This window comes from Rhinatrema bivittatum, chromosome 2, assembly GCF_901001135.1.
Source record: "Rhinatrema bivittatum chromosome 2, aRhiBiv1.1, whole genome shotgun sequence".
NCBI classification, from domain to species: Eukaryota; Metazoa; Chordata; class Amphibia; order Gymnophiona; family Rhinatrematidae; genus Rhinatrema; species Rhinatrema bivittatum.
In genome coordinates this window covers 425,332,070-425,348,448 of record NC_042616.1, presented here as the reverse complement: position 1 = coordinate 425,348,448, position 16,379 = coordinate 425,332,070, and the positions used below count along the sequence as shown (strand labels likewise).

At 47.1% G+C, this 16,379-nt stretch overlaps 1 protein-coding gene across 2 annotated transcripts in view; it reads right to left on the bottom strand.

Moving 5' to 3' along the window:
- The window catches only part of ACO2 (aconitase 2), a 135,115-nt gene that overhangs the window by 26,344 nt on the left and 92,392 nt on the right, over positions 1–16,379 (bottom strand). For both annotated transcript variants that reach the window (XM_029590245.1, XM_029590246.1), the window contains exon 13: positions 1,085–1,207. In XM_029590245.1, coding sequence (XP_029446105.1) covers positions 1,085–1,207 — 123 coding nt within the window. The remainder of the gene's footprint in view (positions 1–1,084; positions 1,208–16,379) is intronic.

Here is a 16,379-nt window from a genome sequence, read left to right as displayed (position 1 = left end):
CCTGAGGCCTGTCAGCGGAGCTACCACCGCGCGACGGCGAACGCACGACCCGGGAACGAGCCCCCCGCGTCGCTACCGAGGGCCCCTCATCACCCGGGACGCAGGCTGAACAAAGGCTGTCCCTAGAGAGACGCGCGCGTGCCGAGCCGCAGGCCCTGCACTGTGCAGCACGCGGCATGCCGGCGAAAACGCGGGAGAAAACGGGGCCGCGGCGAAAAAATTACCACAAAAATTAAAAAATGTAAAATAAACAAACAGCGCAATCGGCGACCTCCCCCCTGCCAATTACGCCCCCCCACCGAGAAAAACGGAGCGGCGACGCCAGGTAACAGAGAGCCGCAAAAACAAAAGTAAAAACTTTTTTTTTTTTTTACAAACAAAAAACGCTGTCCCTGGTTCTGAAAAGCACTTATTCCTGCAGGGGTGAGTGAACCAGGCTCCCTGGTGTCACCCCTGACGCTGCCACTAGCTTAGCCGGGTCCTCAACCCTGGCAGCGGCCTCAACCGGGGGAGGGTAGTCCCCTCAGGACCTCTCAACTCCCCTGGGAGGCAGGGCACCCGGGACTAAGGGATTAAAAGAAAAAAACCCCAATTTGGTATATAAACAAATATGCCTAACAAAAAAGCCTAGCCCAAAAAATTCAAACCTGACTAACACCAACACCAGAATCAGGTCAGGCAGGGCTGTGACTGGACCTGCACCATCTACTGGAGACAGAGTAAGACTGAGGGGCTGTGACTGGCACAGGGGCTTATATATGGCTCCGCCCACAAGTTTTAATCTGTCTCCATCTACTGGTGCGGAGTCACAACCCAGGTGTCCTGGACTGATCCTGGTACGTACAGGGAACAAAAGTATTTTCACAGCTAGGTGGGCTGGCTCTGAAGTTGAAATATCCCAGTATAATGGATCTCTAACTTTCCATCTTCTACTAAACAAAAACATACATCTAGCCTAGAAACAGATGGAGCAGCCAGTTTTGTAACCTATCCCTTGGTAAAGCTCTATTCTTGTGGATTAGAAACATCCCGCTGTCCCATTCCAACTGTTAGAAGCAGCTCAGCAGCAAATAATAAAATTTACCAGTCTTGGCAGTTCATCGGCATCAGGAGCTTCCAATTTAAACTTCTTCCCATTGGCTCCCGTGAGGTGATCTTTCTCAGGGTTAAATTTCAGGGTGCCTGCAATAGCCAGTGCCGTGACAATCTGAAAGGCAGCAAGCACAGAGGTTGTCAGATGCTGAATCCATCAAGCATTCAGGGCTCATCTCTGAAACAGCTGAAAGAACACTATCCAGACTATTTTAGCGGAATACAATCACAAAATTGTGTTTGAAATTCTTTGCTTTTGGTTAGACATTACTGCTGGAATGATCTATAGAAAAGTATATGCATTATGTATTGTGGGGATAGTTTTCTCATAACACAAATTAGAAGGAAACCCTGCAGGTAGCTGAAAGCAAAACCAGTATCAGAGTTCAAGAAAGCATTGGACATGTACAGAGGATCTTTAGTAGTGGAAAAGTGATGATAAAGCCAGAGATCAAGCAGAGTTTGAGGTACAACAGGTAAGGACAATGGGAAGACTAGTGGGGGTCTGGTGGTTTTTATTTTCCATCACATACATACTGGTGTGACTTAAGAGAAAGTATATGCTTTATTTATAGCATGGATATTTTTCATACAACAAAATTGAGGGTATTTTTCCCCCCAACATAGTAAACTTGTGTAACAGTTCACTTGCAAGAAATCACTTGCAAGACACACACCTCAAAACAATAAATACAATAAAGCAAAAAAATAGCTCTGCACCATAACAAACCCAAGCATCATGTGCTTGTAGAATCAGACTTTTTTTTTTAAGTTATAACTTTTTGAGACACCAGTAAAATTTATAAAAAGTGTGAGTGTTTACAACCAATATAACACACCAAACATCCAAAAACTGAAGCAACAAACTGAAGCAACAGACTCGGCAATTATCCAATCCTACCATCCTGCTTGTCCTCTGAGAAACGTAAGGACCAGATTGGCCTTTTTTTAAAATCAGCATGTATTTTATTTATTACAAATACTTATATTCCGCCTATAACTTTAAGATAAGCAGATTACTAAATCAGCATAAAACAATATTAAGACAAAAAAACAATATTAAAATTAGTCTGAACACACTTCAGTAATAAAACTGCTTTAACTTACTATATATATATTTTTTTTAATCAGAACAATTTTTGTTTTCATCAACAGATAAGTCATTCAGGCACTGGTTATAAATATAACTCTGTCCCCCTACCAGTGCCTGAATGAAAGCAACGGAGCGCACTGTTAGCCTGCTATTGGACGCGTGTTTTCCCTTACCCCTTATTCAGTAAGGGGAGGAAAACGCGCGTCCAACCCGCGGCACCTAATAGGGCCCTCAACATGCAAATGCACGTTGAGGGCCCTATTAGGTATGCACGTGGAATACAGAAAGTAAAATGTGCAGCCAAGCCGCACATTTTACTTTCAGAAATTAGCGCAGACCCAAAGGTTGGCGCTAATTTCTTCCGGCGCAGGGAAAGTGCACAGAAAAGCAGTTAAAAACTGCTTTTCTGGCACCCTCCGACTTAATATCATAGCGATATTAAGTCGGAGGTCCCGAAAAGTTAAAAAAAAAAAAATTTGAATTTGGCCCGCGGCTGTCGGGCCGAAAACCGGATGCTCAATTTTGCCGGTGTCCGAGCCCGTGGCTGTCAGCGGGCTCGAGAACAGACACCGGCAAAATTGAGCATCGGCTGTCAAACCTGCTGACAGCCGCTGCTCCTGTCAAAAAGGAGGCACTAGTGTCCCTAGCGCCTCCTTTTCCCTGTTACCTAATTTAAATACAGAATCGCGCGCACCGGCGAAGGGCTGGTGCGTGGGCTGGTGCGTGCGCCGGGAGAGCGGGCGTTTGTCCGCTCTCCTGCGGACTTTACTGAATCGGCCTGAAACTGTTTTACTGATCTTAAAAAAAACAAAACACAATTCTGGCCTTAAATTTATTATATCAAGTGACTTTCTCTAATAGATCATTTGAGTGATTCTGCAACACATGCTTCCCTTTGACATTATTTAGTGCGTTTTGCACATCTTTCCACATGTTCTGTGGATTTTGTTTTCTTACATGCACAAAAATAAAATGTACAGAATTTTATTTGTAACTTCAAGATTCCGCTGTGATTGAATCCCCTTTCCAAGCCTTCTCACTTTGGGGCCAAATGCATTTAACTGAGCATTAAAACTGTGCATTGAATTTCAGTACACAAGTGTTCTTCGAGGACAGCAGGATTTAGTCCTCACACATGGGCGACATCAGATGGAGCCCCAGTCTGGAACTTTGATCTCAAAGACTCTAGAACTTTCAAACATGCAGTACTGAGCATGTGCAGCAGTAGTCATCACCCTGCTCCCTAGGCAGAGTCCCTCAGTCCATGATATAGCTAATACATGGAGGAACCATCTCCCAGAGGAGGTGGGTGGGTTTCGTGAGGACTGACATCCTGCTGTCCTCTGAGAACACCCGTTACAGGTAAGCAATTCTGCTTTCTCTGAGGGCAAGCAGGAAACCGAACCATGCTGAAAGCACCACCTCTCTCCCTTTTGCCTGTGAGGCAGCTGACCCACAAAGGGGTCTAGGCGGGTAAAGAGTTGGTTTCTGCAAAGAGAAAACAATAGAAAACAATAGAAACACCTGACACACAAAACCCCGATGCATAGCAAGGGCGCCTAAGGTGATGCGAGTGCCAGCAAGAAACATACTCTACATCATGGAAAACATTACAAGCAGGTTTCAGATCAGGAAACCCTGATGACAGGTCTAGGAAACCCTGATGACAGGTCTAGAACCCCCTGGATACAGGAAAAAAGTCTAGAGCTATAAACAAGAAAAGGCCCTTGGGTGAAGACTGAATAGTTTCCTTTGTTACAAGAGAAATGAAAAACCAACTGGGGTTCGAGAGCTCCTCAGAAAGAAACTGCGGTCCACTGGCATATGAAGGACAGAATGGATCTGCAGAAGTGTGCCTATGTTTGGCTGATAGCCACAATGGGCAGAAAAAGCCAAGCAACGCTTGGAAGAGTAATCGCAACAATGGCAGGGTCTGTGACAGACCCCACGAGCTAAAGCACCCAGACATAGCTGATCATACAGGACAGCATCAAGAGTTTCAGGGGATGAAAGGCAATCCCTGAATTGCATGAACCAGGTTTTCCCTATCCGCAAACACGGTTATTCCTAAAATGGGGATGTATAGCTTGCAAGCCACTGCAGCCAAAGAGCAGCACTTCTGTTGCAGGGTCTCTCGGCCCAACTCTCAGCCATGGATATGGTGATAGGTTGAAAAGCATATTTGCCATTTTAATGGACTAGAATCATCCTCACTGAGGTAGGGTCCCTGAGGCAAGAATGACTGGCAAAAGTGGTCCTTATCAAAAAATGCCGATTGAGCTCAGCAGGTATCTCCTGGACAGGAGAAACCCCTACTCTTCACTGGGGAGCTACTCTGGAATGGCTCCCTTGTGAAACAGACCTGCTGTGCCTTACGACAACCTAAAGAGAGCGCTACTGCTTGACCAGCTCTTGGAGTCCGCGAGAAACAGAGAGCAACCACGCAGTGACATCCCTTCTCCGGGAAACTGAGAACAAGGGACATCCTTTGTAGGGGTGGACAACTGGGCATCCAGAGGGAAGCTCATAAGGGTTGCCTTGGAACCCAAATCGAATCTCCCCTTCCTGAAGGGACAGGAAAGCATTGGGAATCGGGACCTCCTAATCACGAAAAACCTTTCAATTCTTCAGTTGAGAGTTGAGTTACAATCACTGATCGCTGAGGTTCAGAAGCGACCAATCTGCCATTGGCAGTTACCCTCAGATGGGGTAGGCCACTACAGTAATCAATGGAGGAACCCCATCAAAAACGGTCCAATGACTACTGCTGCTGCTGTCCCCTGGTCCTGGCTTACAAGGCTAGGCATCAATTCAAAGAATCAAGGCTCCAGTTTGGTGATAACCTGCAAGAGACTTGAGCCTCAGGGGCTTCCCCATAAAGGGGATTTGTGACCTGGGGGGGTGTCAAACGATATACTCTTTTTCTAAGGAAGGAGAAAACTCCCAACACTAACCTCCTGGTGTCTACTCCCCTAAGGATTCGACCAGGAATGCAGTTCTGTGGCTGTGGCGCACAACCTATTGTGCTCGCCACAAGGGAAACATACATACCTACACCCACCCATAGAGTAGAGGGCAACTGGTAGAATAGAGGCCTTTACTGTACAAGCACGCCGACTAGTACTCATACAGTGGTATCCCATCCTATGGATGGTGGGCCACCTACAAACCCACTTATTGTGCTTGTGGGTAGAATCCCAAAGCATAGCAAGGATCAAGCACCACTTGTTAAAGAGTCATTGGCTGTGTGCTGCCAAAAAGCAATCACAGAGTGTGTGATGATGTCTTCCCTCGCCAGTGCTCTCAAACACCTTGTGGTGCAGAACTGACAAGGAGGCTGATATCTTGACGCAATAATGGCAGAACCCTGGCATGGCTGAGTACTGCACATACAGGGAGAATGCTGTCTGCTATTGTTCGAGGTGCTTGGAACAGATGCCTTGCCGTACCCGATCATGTATGCTGCACTCCTCTGACACACTAACTCCCAGTGGAGTAAATAGGAACAGTGTGACAACGGCATCTGGAATACCACTGGGGCTCTGGTTACAGCATGGTGGCAGGTGGTGTTCTATGGCATCACCCCTTCTAGTACCTGATAATGCTCCAAGAGGCTGGACACAGCCCTTGAAATCGCATTGGGAACGGTTCACCTCAGTTTCCCTCATGGAACAGCAGCAGTGAAGTCCATGGCGACAGACAGTGCCCATGGTGCTCTGTAGTAGTGTCCTGCAGCATCCGACCACATCCACTGGTGCCCATGGTGGTGACTGTGCCCACAGGGCCAATAGCGCTCGCACGCTCACCAACAATGGATCACAGCAAGGGCACCAAACGACGTGGCACCCAGGGCTTAGACGGCACTTGAACATGTCGCTCAGCTGAACGGTTTATAGCACCATCCTCTGTGCCACAGGCGCCTGCAGACAACAGCCCAGCAGCACCGATAGAGAGCATTGATGGACCGGCATTAACGAAGGATGCCAGGGGACATGCAGAGAGAGGCTCTGCAGCCCCAACATGTCTCATCTGTGCCCAAAGGAACAAATGACTGCCAGTGCCATCGACTGCTCCCCTTGGCTCACCTATCCATCCGAGGGTGTCTATGCTGTGAGCTTGATGTTATCCCTCGCCAGTGGCTATGGCAGACAATAACCTCCCTAGTGCTCATTAGCACCGATGGTGCACAAATCTGGGTGGGGCCTCCGATGCCCCCCGATCCCAGCGGCTCAGGCCCCAGAGATGGTCAGTATCCATGGTGCCTGAAAGCCATAGCCCAGTGATGGGACAACGGGATGCCCATCTGTGCCCTGTCAGGACACCGAATCACAGTGCCTGGATGCCTCAGCATCCCAGGGTGCCTTGAGTGGATGGGATCTCGCTGTTTGTTCTGTCCAAGGCCGAAACCTGTCACCTGAGGGCTTCAGTGGCACTTGAAGACTCTTAAGACTCCCAGCAGTCAATAGCCTTGAAGATGACCAGGGCACTCAATGGTGATCCCAGTGCTCAGTTAATGGTGCTCAACCTTGTTGAGCACAGCAACAAATTGTATCGGTGGCCAACATACCTGATGGTCTTCATTGTGGCCCCGCACCTCGATGGCATTGATGGTATCGCGGCACCTCCACCATGCAATGGCATAGAGGCCACACACCTAGATGGCATAGAGGGTGGCCATGCACGCACCTCATTGGAATTGGGGGGGGGGGGGGGGTCGATTGCATAGATGGCCTTCAGGGCATTGAAGGTACTGAGGCATCGAGGGCATCAATGGCATCAAAGACTGCTCTGATGACATCGAGGTGGACCATGGCAGTCCTGGTCCCCTGACACTAGAGGTCTGTGCTGCTACTTGCCAAATCAAGACCCAAGGCGCTCGATGACTCTGGTGCATCGAGACGATGGCTACGGCACAGAATGCTCTTATGGCATTAAGGGCGGTCACTCACATCGAGGGCGCCCCAGCATCTTGATGGCGGCCAGGGTGACCATGGTGCTCAACAGCAATCCTGATCCTTGACATAGTTCTGATAGGTCGGATCCACGGTGCGCTAGTCACAGATGTGCATGGCATCGAAGGCTGCTTGACTCCTGCTCACCCTCTCTCAAAGAGACTACCCTCTCTCTCAAAGAGACTACGCTGCCATGACAGACAAGCAGGAGGGGAGGCTATGTCATCCAAGGCTCCTGCCCGTGGAGATTAGTTCCTTTGAATGTGGGGAGGATGAGCTCTCCCCCACACAAGAATGGTATGGTCCTCGATCTCTTCACTGTTTGAACCTCCAATGATGCTGATAGATTGATAAAATGACATGGAACTCCTGCCCGGGTAGAACTCGGGCGAGTCCCCAGGCTCACCCATGGACTGTGTTCCTTCAGTCCTGCCAGCACCTGAATAAGATACAAAAACAGATAGAGCAAGGAAAAGACACAGATACTAAACTGCAGGTGCGTATTTATTTAATAAGGGATAGTAATAGACTCTGCCAGATTACATAGTGACTAAGGCCCACCATGTGGCAGGCAGGCAGTGGAAAGGAGAAGAAAAAGAAAAAAAAACTACCATAAGGGAAAGGAAATAAAAACAGCTGCAGCTCTAGAAAAAAAAAATCACTTACAAAAACTGAGGAGACAGCAAAGCTGAATACCATGAGCACACTGCTTCTGCAACCACACGGCTCCGCGTAGAGAAAAAAAAAAAAAGACTGAGGGAATCTGCCTATGGGGCAGGGTGAGGACTATAGCCGCACATGCTCAAAAGGGCATGTTTGAAAGTACTAGAATCTTTGAGATCAAAGTTCTAGAGTGGGGCTCCATCTGATGTTACCCATGTGTGAAAACTACCATCCTGCTTGTCCTCTGAGAAAATGCTTAGCACACAGAAAAACATGTACACAAAGTATATTTTCGGCACATAAAATATAGGTTACAGGTCTTGAAAACGGAATTCTTGCTTCTGCCCATAGACTAACACTAGCACTGGGAACTTTACTCATAAGGCTCAGCATGAGAATACAGGCACCTGCACAGCTCAAATTTGCAGAAAGCTATGCGGTGACTGAGCACTTCTGGGATGGCATGACCTGAAAGTTGGTCGGGCCCTCTGGTCCCAGGCGGCCTATTCTGATGCCTATGGATCTGCCAACAAACAAACAGTGATGACAAGAAATGGGTGTTATATGTGAATCCATAAAGAGTTTGACAATTTGTAAAACATGTGCAAAACACGGCAGCCAGAATACTTACAAATACAAGAAGAGATCACATCTCCCCTATCCTCAAAGACCTACAGTGGCTGCCGATTCACTATAGAATATTATACAAGTCCATCACCACAATATACAAAGCTATCCAACAAATCACCCCGCTCAACCTTCAAATCCCTTTCAAAAAACACACTTCCTCCAGACCTATAAGAGAGTACTATAAGGAATCTCTTCAGGTACCTCATTCCAAAACCTTCCTTCATATAACTTTCAGAGACAGGGCTTTGTCCACAGCAGGACCTCCTCTCTGGAACTCCATCCCACCGGAGCTACGGCAGGAACCTTGCCTCCCAACTTTCAGGAAAAGACTCAAAACGTGGCTATTCAAAAAAGCCTTCCCAGACTCGGATTAAACCATAACTCACCTCCAACCATCTTCCAATAACTACCCATATGCAGAAAACCATTACTTCCTATCACTATCCTCACGTAAAAAATCCTCAATAAGTTCAAATGGACAATACCTAGCAAATACCATAATCTCCTGTTAATGTACCTCGTCAAAGTTGGGTTAATATATTATGTTAATCTTCCTATCACTTCTCTGCTCCAAGTTGTACTTATCCCTGTTTTATTGTAACTGTAACTGTTTTTTGGTTCAGCACCTGTTATTTACTTCGTTCACTATACCTCTCATCACTCCCCTGTTTCTTGTAAACCGGCATGATGTGATACTCTCACAAATGCCGGTATAGAAAAAACTAAAAAATAAATAAAATAAATTCGTCTTAAACATAATGTGATACAAATCTAAATTGGAATTTATTTTTTTTTATTCACTTTGGGAGTTTTATATTTTGAACTATTTGAGCACTTTTTCCCGATAAATGCTTTCTTGCCATCTGCTTCCTTTCAATTGCCTCCTAACAACAGTCAGGACTGTCCTACTAGTTTCTTATATATGTAAGATGCTATTTCTGCTTGTACTTTTGGTTACATTTGGTGGATAGAGATATGAGACTTCACAGAGCATCTTACGCTCTCTAAAGCAGATTCTGGGTAAAATATAGTAAAATGGACTCCTAATTGAGTATTTTTTCCAGTTGAAAACAAGAACAAACTGCCTACTGGATCCCTACAACTAAGCAATGATCCAAGAATTATGCATGCAATAAACTGGCCATGAGTGTCCAGTACCTATTTCCCACCATTCCTGGCCTGCCCAACAACAATGCCAACAAACAGCACACTCAGAACAATTATTTATTTCCTGTGTTTGAGTCAATACTGGAGAAATTACTTATCTGATAATTTTGTTTTCCTTAGAGTAGACAGATGGACTCGGGACCAATAGTTATGCTCCCCTGCCAGCAGATGGAGATGGAGTCAGATTTCAAAACTGAAGTCATCCTAGATACACCCCTGCAGTGACCTCAGCCCTTCAGTATTCTCTTCAAAAGCCACTGTAGACATACTTTTGAAAAAACTTAATGATTAAAATTACCGTAACTGTACTCAACCAAACACTGAACCTCAGTAAGAACATAGATGCCCTGATCTATGGACTGGACGTCAGCTTACCCGTAATTTTTTGGAATAGATAACCACTCCACTGGCGAATCCTTGGCACCATTCCTGGGCAGCCATGGGTGGGATCCTGAGTCCATCTGTCTATACTAAGGAAAACTAAATTATCAGGTAAGTAATTTCTCCATTTCCTAGCGTGTAGCCAGATGGACTCAGGACCAATGGGATGTACAAAAGCTACCCCAATTGGAGTGGGAGGCTGCCTGCGGTACAGTTAACACCGCTCTTCCAAAGGCTGAATCCTCTTAGGCCTGTACATCCAGGCGATAGAACCTGGAGAAGGTGTGCAAGGAGGACCATGTCGCCACTCGGCAGATGTCGACAGGAGACAGCAGTCTAGCTTCCGCCCATGAGACCACCTGAACTTTATCCTGAGAAGGTAATGGCTTTCCTGCTTCCATATTGGCTCCCATGACCACCTCCTTATTCCAGCAAGCTATGGTAGCATGCAAAGCTGGTTCACCCTGCTTCCTTCCACTGTGAAGGACAAACAGGCAGTCCATCTTTTGGACCAGTTCTGAAACTTCCAGATACCACACCAAAAGCCTACTGACATTCAAATGACGGAGGAGGCAGTATTCTTCCACGTCCTTGTGCTTACCTAGGGATGCAACAAAATTGACTGATTCAAATGAAACTCCGAGACTACCTTGGGCAAAAAGGATGAAATGGTAGGAAGCTGTAATGCTCCTGGAGTCAACCGCAGGAACAGTTCCTGACACGACAATGCCTGTAGTTCAGAGATGCGCTGAGCATATAGCCACCAGGCACACAGTTTCCAAGATTAATAAAATGCTAAGAAAGATTGTGCAGCAGCCGAAATGAGGGGCCTGCCAAAAAATTCTAATACTCAATTAAGATTCCACAAGGGAACCAGCCACCGTAGGGGTGGCCAGAGGTGCTTCACCCCTTTCAGAAAATGGGCCATGTCTGGATGAGCCAACAGGCTGTTTCTGTTCACCTCGCCCCTGAAACAGGAGAGCGTCGATACCTGGACCTTCAAGGAGTTAAGGGTCAAAACTTTATTCAAGCAGTCCTGCAAAAATTCCAAAATTAGTGGGATTTTGACTGACCGAGGGGAGAGACTGCGTTCCTCGCACCAGGCCTCAAATACTCTCCAGTCCCGCACATACACTAGGGACGTAGAGAACTTATGAGTGCAATTATTGTTGCAGAATATCCTTGCTTCATCAGGTGAGACTTCTCAAGGGCCAGACCGTAAGACAGAGTTGAGTCAAATCCTCATGAATGACTGGTCCCCTGTGCTGTAGGAGGCACAGGGGGGTCTCCACCAGGAGTCTCCGCATGTCCGCATACCACGGATGCCAGGGCCAATCTGGAGCTACTAGTAGGACTAATCCCCTGTGGTGCTCGATTCTGCAAATGACCCTGCCCAGCAGGGGCCATGGTGGGAAGGCGTATAGCAACTGTTCTTCCGGCCAGGTCTGAACGAGAGCGTCTAACCCCAGAGACCACTGATCTCTTCTGCGAATGAAGAATCGGGGCACCTTCGCATTTTGAGATGGACAGGAGTCTCAGGCGATCTACTATCAGCTGAAAAGCTTTTTCCAACAATACCCACTCTCCTGAATCCAGACTCTCCCTGCTTAAAAAGTCTGCTCTGATGTTGTCTTTTCCTGCAATGTTGGAGGCTGAGATCTGTAGATGTATTTCAGCCCATTCCATAAAGAGATCTGTCTCAAGTGACACTTGCTGGCTCTTGTTTCCACCCTGGTGGTTGATGTAGGCTACAGTATTTGCATTGTCCAACATTACACGGATCACTTGACCCTGGAGTCTGTGGCTGAATTGTAGACACGTCAATCTGACTGCCCAGGCTTCCAGGAGGTTGATGGACAGAGGAAGAGGCCCTCTGGAACAATGTCACTAAGCCATCAGTTCCTAACAGCCCCAGAGCTTGCATCTGTTATGAGGACCAGCCAGTTCAGAGAGAACAAGGGTACACCCCTGCTCAGATGAGCTTACTGTAGCCACTACTGGAGAAGACAGCATACTCCCATTGGTAAGTGGAGGCGAATCAAATATTTTCGAGACTGCGGGTTCCAACATGACAGTAGTGAGCATTGAAATGGTCGCATGTATGCCCTCACCCATGGCACCACTTCCAGGGTTGCTGCCATCAAACCGAGAACTTGGAGACAGTTTCACACAGTCAGGCGTATCGTGCTCATCAACTGAAGCACTTGGAACATCAACTTCCTTATTCACGTGTTCGAAAGAAAGACCTTGCTCTGCTTGGCGTCGAACCGGACTCCCAGATATTCCAAAGACTGGGAGGGTTTAAGACTGCTTTTGTCCAGGTTTACGATCCAATCGAGTTCCTGAAGCAAGGAGGTCAACCTGTTGGTCACCCAGAGACTCTCTTCCATGGATTTGTCCCAGATCAACCAGTTGTCCAAGTACGGGTGCACCAGGATTCCCTCTTTTCTCAATGCTTCCGCCAGAACCACCATAATCTTGGAAAATATTCTGGGGGCGGTGGCTAGGCCAAAGAGCAGAACTGATAATGGTGACCCATTACCGCAAAGCGTAGGAAACTGTTCTTGACAGATTGGAATACATAGTTAGGCCTTGGATAAGTCCAGGGAGGTTAAGAACTCTCCCAATTATACGGCTATTATCACGGAGCATAGGGATTCAATGCAGAAATAATTCACTCGTGGATGTCTGACACTCTTGAGGTCCAGGATGGGGTGAAAGGAGCCTTCCTTCTTGGGTATGATGAAATGGAATAACACCCTATATCTTCCTGGGGCACAGGTACTGGATTATAGCCCTCACCTGGGAGCCTTAAGAGTAGTGTCCACTGCCTGCTTCTTGTGATGGGAGTGGCAAGGAGACATCATGAATATGTACCGAGGAGTGCTGTGAAATTCCAGCACATATCCTTCTTGTATGACCTCCAGTAGCCATTTGTCCAAAGTGATTTCAACCTAGCTCTGATATGGGGGGTCGACTGTCCCTCTTCTATCTCCTCATTCTGAGGGTGGGTCTGCAAATTTTCATTTGGGGGGGTGGGGGGGTTTGGGATGAACCTGAACCCGAGCCTGCCCCTCTATTGGGCAGTCTACTACAAAAGGACTGAGACCTCCCAAAGGGCCGAGACCTCCAAAATGTCGAGTTTCTGTAGAGGCAAAAGCGTTGGGAGCCCCTGAATCAATCCCTCATAGGTGAGGGGCACTGTAACTGCTTTCTCTTATCTTCTGGTAGCCAGGGAACTGGAGATTCACCCCATTTAATGGCCAGCTTTTCCAATTTGCTTCCAAAAAGGAGTGATCCTTTAAAGGGCATCTTTGTAAGATTTGCCTTGGAGGTTGTGTTTGCTGACCAATTCCGCAGCCAGAGCTGTCTTCTAGCCACCATCACAGAGGCCATTCCTCTGGCCGAAGTACAGACTAGATCCGAGCCTGCGTCAGCTAAAAAGGTGGCGGCGGCGGGTTCCAACACAGCTCTGAAATTCACCTGTGTCTTCCACCTGCTGAGAGAGAGAGAGGAGTAGGCAAGAATGAGCTACTAGGGCACAACAGGAAGCAATCTGTAAGGTCATTGCTACTGCAAAGGCCTGTTTAAGGATGGACTCAATCTATCATGTGCATCCTTTAAGTCCACTCCTCCCTCCACTGGGATAGTTGTTCGCTTAGAGATGGGACAGACCAGTGCATCCACTTTAGGGAAATGCAAAATGCTCTCTCACTGCCGGATCCAGTGGGTATAGAGCTTCAAATGCTTGTCCCCCTTTAAAACTTGATTCTGGGGCATCCCATTCCAGGTCAAACAACTCCTGGATGGCTTCCAGTAGTGGAAAGTAGTAATAAGGCTTTCCCATAGGGAAATCAGAATGGGGTTCTTTGTTTCCGTCAGAGTCCGCCTCAGGAAATCCCAACATCTTCAGGGGCTGGAAAATTAGGGCCAGCAATTTGTCTGTATGGAAAAACTGTAACATGGTCAGATACATTCTAAACCAGGGAAAATTTCCCCATCTTCCAAGGAATCTGTATTTTCCTCTTCGCCTGTGCCATCTGGGTCACTACCAGGGATACCCTTGGTGTGGCAAGGCATGACTCGAAGTCTGCCGATAGGACTGGGAGAGGGAGGGCTTACTGGCTGAGATTTCGTCCGGACAGGGGCAAGTGAGGGAGTAGACTGCGCCTGTATGAAAGCTTGTAGACCCTGGAAAAATTCCACTCAAGATAAAGCAGCCAGGTCCATGCGTAGCCCAGGAGGAACTGGGGTAGGCGCTGCTCAATTTCCTTCTTCCATGGATGTCTCAGTCCCAGGGGTACTTAGATCTGGGGTACTTTCAGTTAAAGCTGTGGCTAACCCATCCTCTGAATGGGAGGAGCCAGGCTTAGCAAGGTCCAGGGAGGCCAGCTCTCTCTGGGCTTCCTCACAGTGCTAACATAAGTTGGAATCCAGGTCAGACTGTAAAGGCCTAATATGACAATGGGCTCAGTGCTTACCGGCTGAGTACAGAGACTGTCTCTGGCTGCGAGGGGAGAGAGCTTTTGCTGTCACTGCTGCGCTCTGCTTCCAGCCCCTGCTGCCTTTCAGCTGCTTAAGCAGCAAAGTCCACACCAGGAATCGGCTAACTGACCAAGGCATATTTCTGAGGGATCTCTGAAATCACCTCAGGGGAGGGGGAGGGATCTTAAGGTGTCACCACAGGAGAGTGGGGCTCAGTTTTTTTCTCCAAATTAAATGTACAATTTCTCCTTCCAAAAAGTACAGCAATCCCCATAGGGAGAGGTATGTCCACCATCTGCTGGAGACAGAGAAATACTGAAGGGCTGCGGTCACTGCAGGGGTGTATCTAGGGCAGTGGTTCTCAACCCTGTCCTGGGGACCCCCCCCAGCCAGTCGGGTTTTCATGATATCCACAATGAATATGCATGAGAGAAAATTTGCATACACTGCCTCCATAACATGCAACTTTTCTCTCATGCATATTCATTGTGGATATCATGAAAACCTGACTGGCTGGGGGAGTCCCCAGGACAGGGTTGAGAACCACTGATCTAGGGTGAAGTCAACTTTGAAATCTGACTCCATCTCCATCTGCTGGCAGGGGAGCATAACCCATTGGTCCTGAGTCCATCTGGCTACATGCTAGGAAATGGTCTTTTTTTTTTTTTTTTTTACCTGGCTCTCAAATAAAAACATTTGTAGTTCTTTTTCACTATACTAAAGCCTATTTGTATATCTGTGGTGCCTGAAAAAGTTATATCCAATTTTTGGGATTTTTTTTTTTACTCTAGGGATTTCACATTCTTTTGTTCCCTTCCACTGTCTACAGTGGAGTCATCATAGTGATTGACCTTTTGGCTACAGGCCTCAGATTACAGAAATCTTCAAAACGTGAGCTGTGTGCATTTTGAGCCTAGCTAGTAGGTGTCACAGGGGCTGCCTCTGCAATTTCCCTGTTCCTACCAGGCTAAGGACAAAAGATAGAGACAGGATGGAGGCTGTTCAGAGAAGGGTGACAAAAATGGTGTGGGGTCTATATCAGAAGATCTATGAAGGCAGGCTGAAAGATCTGAAAATGTAAACCCTGGAAGAGAGGAGGTGCAGGGGAGAAGCGATACAAACTTTCAGATACCTAAAAGGTTTCAATGATGTATGGACTTCAAAAACCTTTTCTGTTGAAAAGAGAACAATAGAACTAGGGGTCACTAAACGAAACTCCAGGGGAGACTATGTAGAACCAAATCAGGAAATATTTCTTCATGGAGAGAGTTGGTGGAGGCCTGGAATGCCTTCCAGTGTTGCTGGTGAAGAAGAAAACGGTCTAAGAATTCAAAGTAGCATGGGATAAATATTGTGGATCTCTAAAGGCTAGAAGACAGAAATGAGATAAGTGTTCAGGGGGGGTAGCTTGCTGGTAGGGTGGTTACTACCCTTAACCAATATGCTTTGATGCTTTTTATGCAACTGTAACATTGTTCCCTGCTTAAACAGCAGGGGGATAAGAGGAATTGGATTCAGATGACAGAGGGCCCCGACTTCCATGATCTGGGATACCGATATGCAGACATAAGGGAAAAAGCTCAGGACCGCTTCTACGGCCAAGTTCTAAAGGAAATAAATAAAGCATGCTTGGGGGTAACTTGCTGGTGAGGCGGTTACTACACTTAACCAATAAGTCTTGATACTTTGATGCAACTCCAACATTTCTCTTATTCAACGGCAGGGGAAGAGAGGAATTTGATTTAAACAGCAACCAACGAGGACCCCGACGTTTACGATCTGGGGAACTGATAAGCATGGGAGTAACCAGCACAGAGAAGCAGTTAGTACTCGTAACAGAAGGCATGGGATTACTACTCTTAACCAAGAAGCCTTGATGCTTTTGATGGAACTGCAACATCACTCTCTGCTTCAAA